This window comes from Paroedura picta, chromosome 6, assembly GCF_049243985.1.
Source record: "Paroedura picta isolate Pp20150507F chromosome 6, Ppicta_v3.0, whole genome shotgun sequence".
Classification (NCBI taxonomy): Eukaryota; Metazoa; Chordata; class Lepidosauria; order Squamata; family Gekkonidae; genus Paroedura; species Paroedura picta.
In genome coordinates, this window is record NC_135374.1 from 69,874,506 (window position 1) to 69,891,369 (window position 16,864).

General features: G+C 40.6%; 1 protein-coding gene and 1 long non-coding RNA gene across 21 annotated transcripts in view; one reads left to right on the top strand and one right to left on the bottom strand.

Annotated features, from left to right (window-relative positions):
- Window positions 1–16,864, top strand: part of DMD (dystrophin) — a 1,311,735-nt gene that overhangs the window by 1,153,312 nt on the left and 141,559 nt on the right. For all 19 annotated transcript variants that reach the window (XM_077342956.1, XM_077342959.1, XM_077342965.1 and 16 more), the window contains one exon: window positions 2,831–2,891. In XM_077342956.1, coding sequence (XP_077199071.1) covers window positions 2,831–2,891 — 61 coding nt within the window. The remainder of the gene's footprint in view (window positions 1–2,830; window positions 2,892–16,864) is intronic.
- LOC143840047 (uncharacterized) overlaps window positions 1–16,864 on the bottom strand; it is an 80,649-nt gene that overhangs the window by 38,587 nt on the left and 25,198 nt on the right. The window lies entirely within an intron of this gene.

Genomic DNA, 16,864 nt, shown 5'->3' on the forward strand with positions numbered 1-16,864 from the left:
TCTCCAGTGGATCACCTTTTGTCAGAGCTCTCTGCTATGATCTGTCCATCTTGGGTGGCCCTGCACGGCATAGCTCATAGCTTCACTGAGCTACGCAAGCCCCCTTGCCACGGCAAGGCAGCGATCCTTGAAAGGAGCTGTAAGTTATAGTTTCGCTTTTTCTGGAAAATATGAATTATTTGTAGTTACATGCACCATCTACTGTATTAAATAGAAATTAGGATTGTAAATTCATTAAAATATTTGCAATAATACACAGAATAATATCTTAAGAATTGTATAGAGCCACACTTGGCTGCCTAAACCAGTCCATTTTTAAAGAAGTAAAATCATCTCCATGTTACTCTGCATATGTGATGTGCTAGACTAGCGGTTCTGAACTTGGGGGTTGTGACCCCTTTGGGGGTGGTATGATGTTTTCACAGGGGTGGGTGGGGAAACACACACATATCCCTGGTTAGTGTTGGGGCGGGAGCAAGTGGAAAGTTGGGAGATACAGGGGGGTGACCTAGGAGGCTGATCTCTCAAGCTCCCCTTGCTTTTTACCCCCCCCCCCACCCTCTGTTTAGTGCACAGCTTTGTGCTTGTGAAGCACCTACAGGTGTGTCTCTCGGGTAGCTTTTCTCCTTTCCTGGGGCAGGGCTGAGAGAGAGAGAGAGAGAGAGAGAGGCTGCTCTTGGCTTTTCCATCCACATTTCCTCTTTCCTGGAAGCTGCCACTAGTGCTCTTGGCCAGACTTGTAGTTTGCTGGCTGATGCTTTCTCCTCCTGTTGCTTTCCCACCACCTCCCTTTTCAGAACATGGGCAGCCCATTGGCCAGGGCTCCTGTGCACTGTCTCAGGGGTCTGCAGGGCTGAGGCACGGTCACTGGGGAGGGAGCCATGAGTAGAATCAACAGCCGCGCACAAAGGCTGCCACCGTACCCACATTAGGAAGTTCCAAGAGCTGTGACACACTCCCTCGCGCCTTCCCAAGGTGGTTCATTGATGGGGGTTGTGAGGAGGCCCAGGGAGAGGAAAGAGGACCAGTTTGTCCCCGTGAGCTAAGTTCCAGCTGCTGTTTCCTTTTTTTCTCTCCCCCCCCCCCCCTCATTGCCTTTTCAAGGAAATCATGATTGCTTGTCCTCCCTTGTTTGAACAGCAGATGGTTTCTATTAAGGTCAAAGCCTTGGCTCTATGTACTAAACTATGTGGCTGTGGACTTTGGTTAGGCTCCTCCAAGCTTAGAAAAGTGTTGAAACTTTCTTAACATCTCTGTTCCCTCTCCTCTCTCCACCCCTGGTTTAAAAAGAGAGAAATTCTAATTAGAAATGTTGGGGGAAATATTTAGTTGAGAGCGGGGGGAGAAAGAGGGAAGGAATTCTCCCCCCCCCTTTCAATTCCAGGCTTCTGGCATAGAGAGCAGGGTGTGTGTGTGTGTGCATTTGCAAATAGTTTGTTGTGATTATTCTCAGGAGTTTTATAATCTGCATTTCACCATTCAGGTAATTAAAATCCATTCACTCGGAACCCGTTCGTTTTGGCTGGTGTGTGACCTAGGACTGGCAGAATAGTGTTTTGACACTTCTTGTTCTCAGGACTGCTGGCCTGGTTTAGGTGTCTGATGGAGATTCGGTTACAGGAGGGCAAAGATTGAAACTTTGTCATAAAATAGCTCCCTGCTGATAGTATACCCTCAGTTTGCTGTGGTCAAATAGAAACTGTATGTGTAGTTTGTGACTCATTCTGGTTTATTTGCTCTGGAACTCTGTGAGTTTGGATGTGCTGCAATCCAAGTGACTGTCCTTGTGTATATATATGATACTGTGGTGGTTTGGATGACAATGCACTGAAGTACATATTAAAGCTGGTGAGTTAATTAGGTAGCAAAGATAACACCATCTGTATATATGCGTAAGTCTCTAAGTCAGAAAATATCAGATATTTACATTACGATTCATAACAGTAGCAAAATTACAGTTATGAAGTAGCAACAAAAATAATTTTATGGTTGGGGGTCACCACAACATGAGGAACTGTATTAAAGGGTTGCAGCATTAGGAAGGCTAAGAACCATTGTGCTGGACAATACCACCTTAGGCTGCATCCAATACTGTTCTCCAGAAATTCTTTAACTGTGTTTGAACAAGATCATTGTTCTATTCTAAAAGACAGAACTATAGCATCTGGAGAAGATATATTTTATACAATCCTGAAATACAACAGGCTGAACTATCACAATACAGAACTGTTTATAAAAGAGTTTGAATTTTATTTGAACCATAATACCTTTCATTTCCTTTATATGAAATTATGTTCAAACCATAGAGATTTTTTAAAGCATGGAAGCAATAACGGAATTGTTCTGTGTAAATGATTAAGGAACACAGTGCACTGACAAATCTTCCCATCTTTGATAGTAAACCAGGGTGTATTTTTGTTCCTAGAATGATAAGAAACAGTAATCAGGAAGAAAATATGGAAAAAAGTTAACAGAGAATGATAGCAAGAGAAACTTTTAAAAGGTGTGCACCAGAAAGGCAGGCAGCATGCTTCTTCCATTTCTTATCTTTTCTTTAAGTTTAGTAGGTGGAGAGGTTTTTGCATTTATCTCTGCAGCCGAATGAGTTCAATTTCACTCAGATTAGAGCAGAAATTTCTGAACAGCAGGTTAATCCTTCCTCGCTCCATGGGCAACTGAGCAAACAGAGCCATATCAGTGTGGCCAAGTGTAAAATTGTAATTCCAAAGATTAATGTTGTCTTTCCTGTTTGCTTTGAACTTGACCTCCATGTCTCTTTTATTTGATTTTTTGTTTTGTTTTTTTTGTTTTTGTCTTGTTTTGTTAACAGCTTCTGTCCAGGGCCCCTGGGAGAGGGCAATATCTCCAAACAAAGTGCCCTACTACATCAAGTAAGTATTAAACTGTTATTATTAACTACTTAATACTGTCATTCTTAGCTGGTTATCATTGTTTTCTTTTAATAATTAATAATTTCACCCCTGGGTCAATCATACCAGTTCAAACTGATTATTTCAAGCCTGCTGTATCCATTGTGTGTGTGTGTGTGAGGGAGGGGGGAAAAATACATGAATTATGTTAAAGAACATGTCAATTCTATACATTTAGAATTTAGTGAGAAAGTTAGACTTTAAGAGTAATCAGATGAATGTTTGACAGGATATGTCTGTTCAACTACCATTGCTGCCTGTCCTAGCATCTAAGGGAGGGGTGAAGGCAGTGAAGGCAAAGGATCTCTTTATGGCAACCCTCTGATAAGCACAAACACTCTCCACAGTTTGGAATAAACTGATCACAACTTTATTGGTTACAGCTGTACGAAGCCTTGGCAACTAGACAACTAGAACCTGGTATCAGCAGACCTGCCTACCAGTCAATGTAGCCCAGCCCACCCATCCTAGCTCATCTGCTGGTGTGGGGAGACCCTTGAGATGGCAGGATGTCAGATTCCTCAATGACAATTGCCACTAAGTAGTTTGCTCTGCCATCTGGGCTTGATGCAAGCTTGGCATGCTTATTGAAAGCCCTCACCCCAGTCCCTTAAGGCAGTGGTCCCCAACCTTTTTATCAACGGGGACCGGTCAATGCTTGACAATTTTACTGAGGCCCGGGAGGGGTAGTCTTTGGCCGATGGACGTCTCCACCGCTGCCTGAACCCCTGCTTCGCTTGCTTTCCCACTGGTGCCCCTGACTTTTTGCCACCCGCTGGGCAGTGCCACGCCAAGGGGGAGCCCCAGCCATGGCCACTGGAGAGCAGCAAAGGTGAGCTGGTGGCAGAGTGACAGGGCAGCCCCCGAGGCAGCAGCCGGGGAGGAGGACGAGGAGGAGATGCAGCCTGGTACCGACTGATCCATGTACTGGTATCGGTCCCCGAACCGGGGGTTGGGTACCACTGCCTTAAGGGGATCCCCACACCCAGAGTGGGTATGCAGGCTGATTATAGAATAGAATCATAGAGTTGGAAGGGGATATATAGGCCATCTAGTCCAAACCCTGCTCAGTACAGGATCAGCCTAAAGCATCCATGATAAGTATCTGTCCAGCTGCTGCTTGAAGACTGCCAGTAAGGGGGAGCTCACCACTTCCTTTGGCAGTTGATTCCACTGCTGAACTACTAAAACTTTTTAAAATGGATTCAGACCCTTGCTGATACTGTCACAAGAGTTAGGCAGTCCTTGCATTGAAATGACCCACTAATACTATCAGGCATACAAGTCAGTTTTCCCCAAGTGAGTCCATCTTTAAATTGTTATACTAGGTGGGGATGGGGGAATGTAAACTGTGGAGAAGATAACTGTCAAATCATTCAGTTTTAATAAAAAGGCAGTGATCAGGTCATCTGTCACTAAGAGATTACAATATTCAATATTCAAAATGGATGAAATTAAACAAACCAGACCCTCTGCCCTACCCTCCCTTGGACCGATGGATGGACTCTGAAAAAAGTGAACTAGCAAAAACATCAAAGTAAGCCATAAACACTTTAGTATCCTGGCAATAAACCTAGCCAGCTATTTTCCAACTTAAGATATGGAATTCACAAGTCCCAGGTAGTCAGGCACATTCTGAACGTAAAATGTATTTTTTTGCCACTGAGCCTTATCTTCTATCAATTCATTCAACTGCCAAGAGACCATGGGATGATATAGGGGCTGGGCAGGCTTTCTCTCGAAGCAGCACAACTCAATGTTGAATCTGCATCATCTCATTCCTTCTTGGTAAATAAACACAGCTAAGTCAATTGATTCTATAAATATCTCTGTTTAGACTCCTTTTCATCACCTTTGACTGAAATTCACCTTGGAAAATTCTTAACCAGCCCTAAACTCTTGAAAGAATATTTAGATTTGTATGGTGTCTAGAGCTATTTGGCTTATAGTCACAGTGATGGAAGATTACTTTAGAGTGCGCAAGAGTAGGTATTACAATCTCTACTATTCATAGGTAGACATTTCAGTGATATACCAAGCATTATTTGATATATTGAATTCAGCAGTAGCTTCTGTGTGAGGATGGAAATAGTATTTGTAAATAATATTGTATCTGTAAAAACAGTTCTTTCTAATAATATTTGGTTATCAGATTTTTAAACATGAAAGATGTAATGAACTTCATTTGCCTTTGCTGTCCCATTGGGAGTTATGACAGTGTATGGACCATATAACCGATCTCAGATTTTTACCATATATCTTTATCTTATGGGTGATAAAAATAAAATGTGTGATAACAGTAATAAGAGTAGTGGTTCCCAACTAGAGGACTAGGAGATTATTACAACGGGTTTGTGAATTCATATGGATGATAAGCATTGTTATTTTGCTTCTTTTGTCATTATGTATTTTATCAATCCTGACCTGGATGCCCAAGCTAGCCTAGCCTCATCAAAACTTGGAACCTAAACAGTGTTAGCACTGATTAGTACTTGGATGAGAGACCATTAAGGAAGTTCAGGATTGCTATATAAAGGCAATGGATTTTAGGGGATGGGATTTTATGTGAGCCGCCTCGAGCCTTCGGTTGAGGCAGAATATAAATATTATAATAATAATAATAATAATAATAATAATAATAATAATAATAATAATAATAATAATAATAGGCTGATTCTGTACTTATTTTGTTTATTCCATTGTGGATCCTGCTGAATTCAGATTGATTTGAACTTGGGTCTTCCTCTATCCCTCCCCCATTGAAACAGAAAGTGTTTTGCATGTGATTAGGGAAGCTCAGAAGGGGGAGAGCCAAGTGCAGCAGGAGCCTCTTTGAACAGGGGTAGGGGGGGGAAGGCAAGAAATCCAAGAGACAAATCTCTCCTGAGAGGAAGTTAGGGCTTCTGGAGCTTCTGCTGAGAGAAGTTAGGGCTTCCTCTTTAAGGGAAGCCTTGCAACCTGGGAACCAGGAACTGACGCCCTGGCCAATCAGGGCTTTTCTACAGCATTGGAGGCTTGACAGCAAGTTATTTCGGGGAAAGCAGACAGCTGCATACTTACCCATACTGATTTTTCAAATATCCACTCCAGGATATTGCAGGGGAAAGGTATGGACACTCTGTATCAATCATGTTTGTTGTAGATGAAAAATTTAAATCACTGAAAATCTAAATGGAAATTGCATTCAGTGTAGACGGCAGGGATTGAATTGACCTGGGATTGGAATAAAAGCTTCATGCAGATTAAGCCCTTGAAAGTCAGTAATTGATCAGAAGGGGAAAGAGACAGAAGGAAACTGTTTTTCATACAACCATGAAGATAGAAAGAATTCTATGGTAAGCAAAGAAGAATTTGGGAGGAATTAGATATTGTAGGTAGCCTAAGAAGATGCAAATGTAGATGACTACAAACCAAGTCTTTAGATGCAGACTCCACAAGAATTAAGATGCCAGATCCATTGTGTGAAACAGAGAAGTCTCTCTGCTAAAAGAGGAATTAAAACTTGATACTGTCGTTATATTGTTTCATCTGTAATGTAAGCATCTGTAATTGTAATTTTTAATGTGTGTGTGTGTATGTATGTGTACACACAATTACCTGAGAATTAGGTTATACAATTCTTAGACTGAATTTTTGCTTAGATAAAGAAAATGCAGTGAATATTCTTTGAATTTAGTAGCATTCACTTCTGCATTGGCATTAACCTCTTTTGCAGTGTACATTTGACATGATCATAGTACTTGTCTGTACATCCTCATGCTGTATGCATGTTTTTCCTTCCAGATATGGGGAAAAAATCGGTAAAGCATCCATGCAATATGAGATTTTTTTTTCTTTTCAGTCATACTCACCAAGGAAATACTCTAAACTATTTCCCTGCAAAAAATTTGTTGTTCACATTCAAATTACAGCAGTTCAGCAACTCTGTCCTCCTGGGGGAAATAACAGCAGATGGATCCTCAGAAACATAGTAATGGCTCCTTGAGAAACGTCCATAAGTAAATTTCCATACTTATTAAGACATGGGATTGGAACAGAATTTAAAAAACACTCTATTTGCTAATCTGCTTCAGATGCATTTAGATTTCCAGATTCTTCACCTTATAAATGTTAACGAATATAACTTTCTTTTTTTTTTAGGTAAACTTTCATACCTTGCATTTTTACAGAGTGCATTGTATTGGAACAAGCATGTGTATGTACCTTATATGAAAAAGACATACCAGTGCTATCCTATGGAGAGTTACCCCATCTAAGCAATATGGGTGTCAACTGTGCTGTAACTACCACTGTACACGTAAAATGGCATTTTAATTTTTTTTATTTATCGTGTCAAAAACTAGAACATGAAAAACAGTCCCTGTACAAAGAAGGTTGCTTTGTAGGATAGAGTCCCATACTTCATCATACTTTCAGAGAACAAGCCAAAATAATACATAAGAAACAGTAATAGATAGTAATAACACAAAAAAAAACATGGAAACTAGAATTCACTGCATATTGGCAGTCTTGAAAGGTATATAATAGGTTTGTGAATTTATAAATAAGTTAAATCAAAATCTGTATTAAATCACTTCTTTTTTAGATCCCGCATTCAAATTCCAAAAATTATGCCAGTGAAATCTGGTAATCTTCTAGCACCTCATTGGAAAGCCAATTAGAGAAGAGTAATTCCATATTTAATTGACCTGATAAGCATCTTCCAACAAAAAGAGTTAACATGTTAATGCCAGAGATGAGTGCTTTGGTGGGCATTTATATGCCTAGTGTTTTGTTTGTTTGTTTGTTTAATTTTCCACCAATCATTACATTGGTGGATTGTCTTTAGCACAGAAGTGGATCCTGTCTGCTTGATATTTTATTCTCTGTTCTGGTTGTATCTGCATATCTGCTTTACATACAGGGCCTGCACTCTGTCAGGCATGTTCTCTATTCTCCACGCCCACCTCCCTATTATCGACAGTTTACCTAAGATAAGAACAGCAAACATTTTATTTGTACTGCATTTCATGAGGGCACTGCAGACAAAGGGCAACATGGAGACAAGCATTATAGATCTTGTACCCTCTGGCAGCCAGAGGATAGCTTTCTTTCCCAGTTATACTACAGAACATGGTAGGACCAAAATAGATGACATAATAAGATGAGATGAATAACAGATATGTTTCTTTTTTAAAAAAATTATATACCACCTTTCAGTATGAGTTCCCAACTTCATGTTGTTATGTGCGAAGTCGTGTCCGACCCATCGCGACCCCATGGACAATGATCCTCCAGGCCTTCCTGTCCTCTACCATTCCCCGGAGTCCATTTAAGTTTGCACCTACTGCTTCAGTGACTCCATCCAGCCACCTCATTCTCTGTCGTCCCCTTCTTCTTTTGCCCTCGATCGCTCCCAGCATTAGGCTCTTCTCCAGGGAGTCCTTCCTTCTCATGAGGTGGCCAAAGTATTTGAGTTTCATCTTCAGGATCTGGCCTTCTAAAGAGCAGTCAGGGTTGATCTCCTCTAGGACTGACCGGTTTGTTCGCCTTGCAGTCCAAGGGACTCGCAGGAGTCTTCTCCAGCACCAGAGTTCAAAAGCCTCAATTCTTTGACGTTCGGCCTTCCTTATGGTCCAACTTTCGCAGCCATACATTGCAACTGGGAATACCATAGCCTTGACTAAACGCACTTTTGTTGGCAGGGTGATGTCTCTGCTTTTTAGGATGCTGTCTAGATTTGCCATAGCTTTCCTCCCCAGGAGCAAGCGTCTTTTAATTTCTTTGCTGCAGTCCCCATCTGCAGTGATCTTGGAGCCCAGGAAAATAAAATCTGTCACTATCTCCATTTCTTCCCCATCTATTTGCCAGGAATTGAGAGGGCCGGATGCCATGATCTTTGTTTTCTTGATGTTGAGTTTCAAGCCAACTTTTGCACTCTCCTCCTTCACCTGCATCAACAGGCTCTTTAGTTCCTCTTCACTTTCTGCCATTAGAGTGGTATCATCTGCATATCTGAGGTTGTTGATATTTCTCCCTGCAATCTTGATCCCAATTTGTGACTCCTCTAATCCCGCATTTCTCATGATGTGCTCAGCATACAAGTTAAATAGGCAAGGTGACAGTATACAGCCTTGCCGAACTCCTTTCTCAATTTTGAACCAGTCAGTGATTCCATGTTCAGTTCTCACCGTTGCTTCTTGACCTGCATATAAATTTCTCAAGAGACAAATAAGATGCTCTGTTATTCCCATCTCTTTAAGAACTTGCCACAATTTGTTGTGCTCCACACAATCAAAGGCTTTAGCATAGTCAATGAAGCAGAAGTAGACGTTCTTCTGGTACTCCCTAGCTTTCTCCATGATCCAGCGTATGTTGGCAATTTGATCTCTAGTTCCTCTGCCTCTTCGAAATCCTGCCTGTACTTCTGGAAGTTCTCGGTCCACATATTGCTGGAGCCTAGCTTGTAGGATTTTGAGCATAACTTTGCTAGCATGAGAAATTAGTGCAATGGTGCGGTAGTTTGAGCATTCTTTGGCATTGCCCTTCTTTGGGATTGGAATGTAAACTGACCTTTTCCAATCCTGTGGCCATTGTTGAGTTTTCCAAATTTGCTGGCATATTGAGTGTAGCACTTTTACTGCATCGTCCTTTAAGATTTTGAATAGTTCAACTGGAATGCTGTCACCACCACTAGCTTTATTGTTGCTCAGACTTCCTAAGGCCCATTTGACTTCACATTCCAGGATGTCTGGCTCCAGGTCAGTAACTACCCCACTGTGGTCATCAGGGATGTTAAGCTCGCTCTTGTATAGTTGTTCTGTATAATTTTGCCACCTTTGTTTAATCTCTTCTGCTTCTGTGAGGTCCCTACCATTTTGGTCCCTTATCATACCCAACTTTGCATGAAATGTTCTCTTCATATCTCCAATTTTCTTGAAAAGATCTCTGGTCCTCCCCATTCTATTGTTTTCTTCTATTTGTTTGCACTGTTCATTTAAGAAGGCATTCTTATCTCTTCTAGCTTTTCTCTGGAATTCTGCATTCAATTGGGTGTATCTTTCTCTTTCTCCCTTGCCTTTCACTTCCCTTCTCTCCTTAGCTATTTGTAAAGCTTCCTCAGACAGCCATTTTGATTTCTTGCATTTCTTTTTCTTTGGGATGGTTTTAGTTGCTACCTCTTGTACAGTGTTGCGAACCTCAGTCCATAGTTCTTCAGGCACTCTATCAGATCTAATTCCTTAAATCTATTTGTCACCTCTACTGTGTATTCGTCGGGGATATGATTTAGTTCATACCTGAGTGGCCTAGTGCTTTTCCCTACTTTCTTCAATTTAAGCCTAAATTTTGCAACAAGAAGCTCATGATCTGAACCACAGTCAGCTCCTGGTCTTGTTTTTATTGACTGGATAGAACTTTTCCATCTTTGGCTGCAGAGCACATAGTCAATCTGATTTCTGTGTTGACCGTCTGTTGATGTCCATGTGTAGAGTCGTCTCTTGGGTTGTTGGAAAAGAGTGTTTGCTATAACCATTGTATTCTCTTGACAAAATTCTACCAGCCTGTGCCCTGCTTCATTTTGTACTCCAAGGCCAAACTTGCCTGTTATCCCGGTTATCTTTTGGCTTCCTACTTTAGCATTCCAATCCCCCATGATGATAAGCACATCATTTTTTGGCGTTGCTTCTAGAAGGTGTTGTAGGGCTTCATAGAACTGATCAACTTCATCCTCTTCAGCAGCAGTGGTTGGGGCATAGACCTGGATCACTGTGATGTTGAATGGTTTGCCTTGGATTCGAACTGAGATCATTCTGTCATTTTGGGGATTGTATCCCAAGACTGCTTTTCCTACTCTCTTATTGATTATGAAGGCTACTCCATTTCTTCTGCGAGATTCTTGTCCACAGTAGTATACCTGATGGTCATCTGAATTAAATTCACCCATTCCTGTCCATTTTAGTTCACTGATTCCTAAAATGTCGATGTTCAGTCTTGTCATTTCTTGTTTGACCACGTCCAGCTTACCTTGATTCATGGATCTGACGTTCCAGGTTCCTATGGAATGGATCTGACGTTCCAGGTTCCTATGGAATCCCAAGTTCATGTACATAGTCAAATATCAGCATATCTGTATGGTGGCTACGGGTTCCCTCTGCCCCCCTCTTCCCACCTCCTTCTATGAGTTGTTAGTGGAGGGAATAGATTGATTGTTTATAGAATGGGTTTTTCCACCATATCTTATCTTTCTTGATTTGTGATTATGGATCTCTGTGTTTTATATCTGGGGTTTTCAGGGGGAGTTTTATTGGAGATTTTATTTAGACTGTTGTAACCCACCACAAGACACTTGGGAGTGGTGGGTAATACATTGAAATAATAATAATAATAATTTAAATTTCTACAAAAATGTAGAAAATAACTGACAAATCGTCCCTAGGGAGCATTAAAGTAGTAAAAGGCCATAAATTGCTCCAAAGTTATATGGAAAGCTAGGAAAACTAAGTACATTTTAGTTGCTTTTCTAAAATCTTCAAGAGATGGCACCAAAGAAACATCTTGAGGAAATTCAGTAAAGAGTCTCGTCTGTCTCACCACTGCAAAGAACCTTTTATAATATATATTGGTGTAAATAGCTTACATAAATATGTAATAACATTTTCACACAGTATACTGTGATTTTCTGGCAATTCTAAAATGGAAATGTGCTACTGAAAACTGTTTAAAGTCTGAATTCAGATATTCAATTGAAATAAAAGCACCATTTTTTCCAGTTAACTAGTTAATGGTACTACAAAGAAATTCAGGCTAAAGTCTCTTTAGTCCTCATGTGTGAATATATCCTGACAACATATAGCTAGAGAGTTCCTGTATTAGTAAACTTGCTATGCCAATAGTAGACATACATCTGACATTATTTTGTTTCAGTCTTATAATTCATGTGAGATTTCATATCCTGCTGTAGCTCACTGGCCTCCCCAAAATGCTGATCTGACATGAAATAGAATTCTCAGGAGCATCATGGAAGACAAAGTGGAGGTCTGTAGCAAAAGACAGGGATGCGATAAAAATTGTTCACAATTTTAAAATTCTAGTGATCTATCCACATTCTTTAGCACTCCAGACAAATAGCACTTATGGCCCTTTCACTTTACTCCATCATACTAGACTTTCCTTTTGGATATATATAATCCTCCCACCCATCATAATTTTCACATTCAATAATGGGCTATTTCCTGCTGGAACAAATTAGAATACTAAAATAATAATATAGTTTCCTTTTCTTTTCCTTAAATGTAATCAGCTTTAGTAACATTATAAAACAGGAAAGATCTACTTCCTGAAGTAGTATTTATTCGAGTTTCAGTTTGTTAATAGCTTTAATTTTAACATCACAGATGTACATTAAGTTCTAGTGCACTGCTTTTTTTCCCAGCATGCCAAAGGAGACTGATCCCAAATTTATTTATTTATTTACCATGCTCCCTTTTGGCTCAGAGTGTTATATCACTGGCCATAAAGATGATCTGACTGTTTTCCCTGTTACATATTGCAATATGCTAATCACCTTACTTTAGTGGATCTGTGTGTGTGTGTGTGAGAGAGAGAAAGAAAGAGAGAGAGAAAGAAAGAAAGAAAGAAAGAAAGATTATTTTGATGCTATATTCACTTCCAAAATTATACAGTTTATGGAAACCATAATGTACCATCAAAAACTTTAGGTATTATTACCAGAGAGAAAAATGCTATGCGTGCGGGCCTGCTATAGAAAGGGGGCCTCCATAAGAGGCTGTGTGTACGCGGTGCCAGGCGGCCATCCCTCATCGAGGAGGAGCTTTGCCGGCAAAACCCGCATTTCCGGGTGACTAGGGAACTCGGCAGAGGTTCACGTCTCAATGAGTTCTCAAAATGGGGGTCACCTCCCTGGACACCCAACAGGCCATTGGGGGTTCGGGGAGCCCGGCAGGATGCCGGAGGGCCCCGGGCATGCCTGTTGGAGTAATGCTTGGCTTCCTTGTGGCCGGTGGGCCACGAGACGGCTGGTTCCTTCACCCCATGCTCTCCAACGCTTGGTTATGTGTTATAATAAAGTTGTGGCCTATTTAAACGCCAGCAGTTGTATGGGTGTCTTTATGGCGACAGGTATTCACCTGCAAGGCAATTAGTGTAAGTGGTGTTCAGTTTATATGCATCTCATGTTAGCTTAATTTATTAACAAGCCGGTAAACATGTATTTAATGCTAAATCTAGCTTATAAAGATTGGGCTATATTAATTCTGCTTCATTCATCATTATTTGGAAATTATAGCTAATCTAAGTTCAAAATTGCAGTAAAAGAAACAAATTAAGAATATTCAATGTTGTTAAAATGAAGGAATGAATATTAATTTTAACTCACCTTTGAATATAGTAGAGAATTTCATCATAACTGATATAAAATTCAAATGAAGTGTTTAATAGTATAATGAGCACTATTCTCTTGCATATACAATTTATGCGATGAAACCTACACTACTATATTCTTTAACGTTATTCTTGCTTTCACTATATTTTTACCTAATAAAACATGCAATAAATTATTCTATATCATCAAGTTTAAAAACATAATCCAAATATTCTTGTTCTAGAATAAGAAAATTGGTATACATAAAAGACCACTTAGTTTTTATACAACATATACTTAATCTGTCATTAAAACAGCAGTGTGTGATGTAGTTACAATGTGATTTTGCAGTAGCTATTCATAGCTGTAGAGTTATAATCATACAGCAGAAACCATTATTTTGGTTAGAGTTATTTATTTAAGGATCAAGATCCGGCAAGGGAAGATTATATTTGAATTTCATGCTGGGATTCTTTGGTCTTGAGAGGATTAGACAAACTGGAGCGAGGGGGACTCAGAATGATCTACATATACCTCACCTATGTAGAAGCTGGATCTTCAGGAGAAGAAAATTTCCTTCCTTATATTTTGGGCTGCAATATGAGTTCACAAACTGCAAGTGGTCCTTAAATAGGGATAGACATGAACCGAAAAATTCTGGTTCAGTTCGGGGTTCAGGACAGCCCCTGAACAAAGCCAAAATAGTTCCAAACCGGCTAGTTGGAAGGGGGGTTATCTAGAAAGAGTTAAATGGCTGGCAGGTTTTAGGTTTGAATGGCTGCCATTTCACTTGTCAGTTTTTCTTCCCTGCCCTTGGAAGCAAGGGGGAATGAAATGGGTGGGTCAAATGGCTCTCTACTATTTACACCTAGCAACTGATGGGCAGACCTGCCAGGCTGTTAGGTTGAAATGACTGTGAGCCTTGACTGGTGGCTCACAGCTGTTTAAATATAACAGCTGACAAGTTGACCTGCCCTGTTCAGCTGTTAGATTTAAATAGCCCAAACAGTGAACCAGACAAAAATCCTGTAATTGCATGGGGAAGGTGTTGTTGTTGTTAGGTGCAAAGTCGTGTCCGACCCATCACAACCTCATGGACAATGATCCTCCAGACCTTCCTCTCCTCTACCATTCCCCAGAGTCCATTTAAGTTCACACCGACTGCTTCAGTGACTCCATCCAGCCACCTCATTCTCTGTCATCCCCTTCTTCTTTTGCCCTCAATCGCTCCCACCATTAGGCTCTTCTCCAGGGAGTCCTTCCTTCTCATGAGGTGGCCAAAGTATTTAAGTTTCATCTTCAGGATCTGGCCTTCTAAGGAACTGTCAGGGCTGATCTCCTCTAGGACTGACTGGTTTGTTCGCCTTGCAGTCCAAGGGACTCGCAAGAGTCTTCTCCAGCACCAGAGTTCAAAAGCCTCAATTCTTTGATGCTCGGCCTTCCTTATGGTCCAACTTTCACAGCCATACATTGCAACTGGGGAGACAATAGCCTTGACTAGACATACTTTTGTTGGCAGTCTCAGTCATCTCCTCTCCAGGCTGAACAGACTAAGCTTCTCCAACCTTTCCTCAGACCTACCTTATACTAATTTAGACCATTCATTTATCAAGGTCAGAATTGTCTATTCAGACTTGCACAGCTCTCCAGATTGTTGGGTCGAAGTCTTTCATACCACCTAATCCTTTCAACTAGAGATGTTGGGGACTGAACTTGAGGCTTTCTGCATGAAAGGCAGTTGCTCTTCCACTGAGCCACAGCCTGTCCCTCACAACACTACTGTAAACCATTAAAATACCAAACAGTACCAGTGGCTTTCTTACATTCTTTGCAATTCTTCTTTAGGGGCACAATAATAATTGTTAATTGTAGAAGAGAGAAGCTTCCAATGTGACTGAAGGCAATATCTCATTTCTTTTATACCATGTTTTTTCTCCCCTTATTCACTTCTCCATTTTATCCTTACAATAACCCTGTGTGGAAGCTTAAGCTGAGTGGGTGTGGCTGGCATAGATCATACCACAAGCTTCCATAGCAGAGTTGAGATTTGAGCCTGGGTCTCCAAGATTGTAGTCTGACATTTTAACTACTATGTGTCCTAGACGGAAGAGTCTTCTGGGCTTGCATAGAAGGTCTTAATATTCTAAAGTTTTCTTTAAAAAAAAAGGGGGGGGGAGCAAAATCCTTGTCATTAAAAATTACATTTGACTCTGTGGGTTTTTACAGACCTGCACTTTATGCACTGGCATTCCTTATTATTCTAATTAAAGTGGAACATTGTGCCCTTGTGAATCATTAATGGGTTTTCATTTCATGAATGACATTTGCAGGAGTTAAAACAGGCAGTTCATATGAAGTCCACAGGCAACTGTGTTAAAATTAGCATCACCATAGCAACAGTCTTCCATCATTAGCATTCAGGCAACAGAAAATGTTTTGTTGTGCCTTTGTTTGCAAATAAAGGATTTTTCATACATTTTGTATTAGAGGAGGAAATGTAACAAATTCTATTTCAATTCAGATGAAAATATTCTACTAATTTTGGGTTGTTTTGAGCTTGCATGATTTGAGAATTTGTGTTTCTCCATTTTTGCGCAACAGCTAAATTTTGTGATCTACAGCTAGCCTCTTGAGCAACCTTGATTCATTGCTAAACTACTACTCCCCATGCCATATTTGTGTGAAGTCCTTAGTGTATGTAGAGATACTAGATTCAATAAATAAGAAATGCACAGTAGTCCTCAACCTGGGGCTTGGGACTCCTTTGGGGATCAAACGACCCTTTCACAGGGGTCACAGCAGGGCGAGCAGCTTGGCTGGGGGGCGCTGCCACTGTTGCCGCTCCTCCTGCAGGCACTCGTACTTGGCTGCCAGCCACTCCAGCAGTACCTCCAGCTCAGCGCAGTCTCTCGCCAGGCGCTCCAGGTGGCGACGTAGCTTGGCGGAACAAGAGGCAGAACTTAATTGAGATACCCCAGGAAAAAAAACAATCATGAACAATGGATCTTCATGCCATTGGTCAGTTTTGGTTTAATTTCTGTGAAAGAACACTTGCATAATTTTACGGTTGGGGGTCACTACAACATGAGGAACTGTATTAAAGGGTCGTGGCATTAGGAAGGTTGAGAACCACTGATTTAGAATATATTGTTTTGTCTGTACAGTTAAGTCTATTTGGGGAAGGGAAGGAATTTTCTTGCCTGAAAACTGTTTTGTAATTTTTACAATTTGAAAATAATACTTCAGCATTTATCCTGTGTCAGTTGTAACCAGCAAGGGTTACTGAGTCTTTCTCAAGTGCATCTGTCCAGCATAATAGTTGTGCTGACTTGATCTAAAGAAAATGGAAAGGGTATGGATCCAAGACTACATACAGTTGTTATTGTATGAGTTAGTAGACTGAGCTCATGAAGTTCATATGCAACAAGATCAGAAGCATTCTGACTTTCCTAGTGCTTCCTGTAGTATTAACATAAAGAATGTTGCTCTGTGTATAACAAAACAGAGACAGATTATAGTTTAAACATACTTAGCTGGAGCACAAGGAGCTGGAGAAACAACATCATAATTAGTA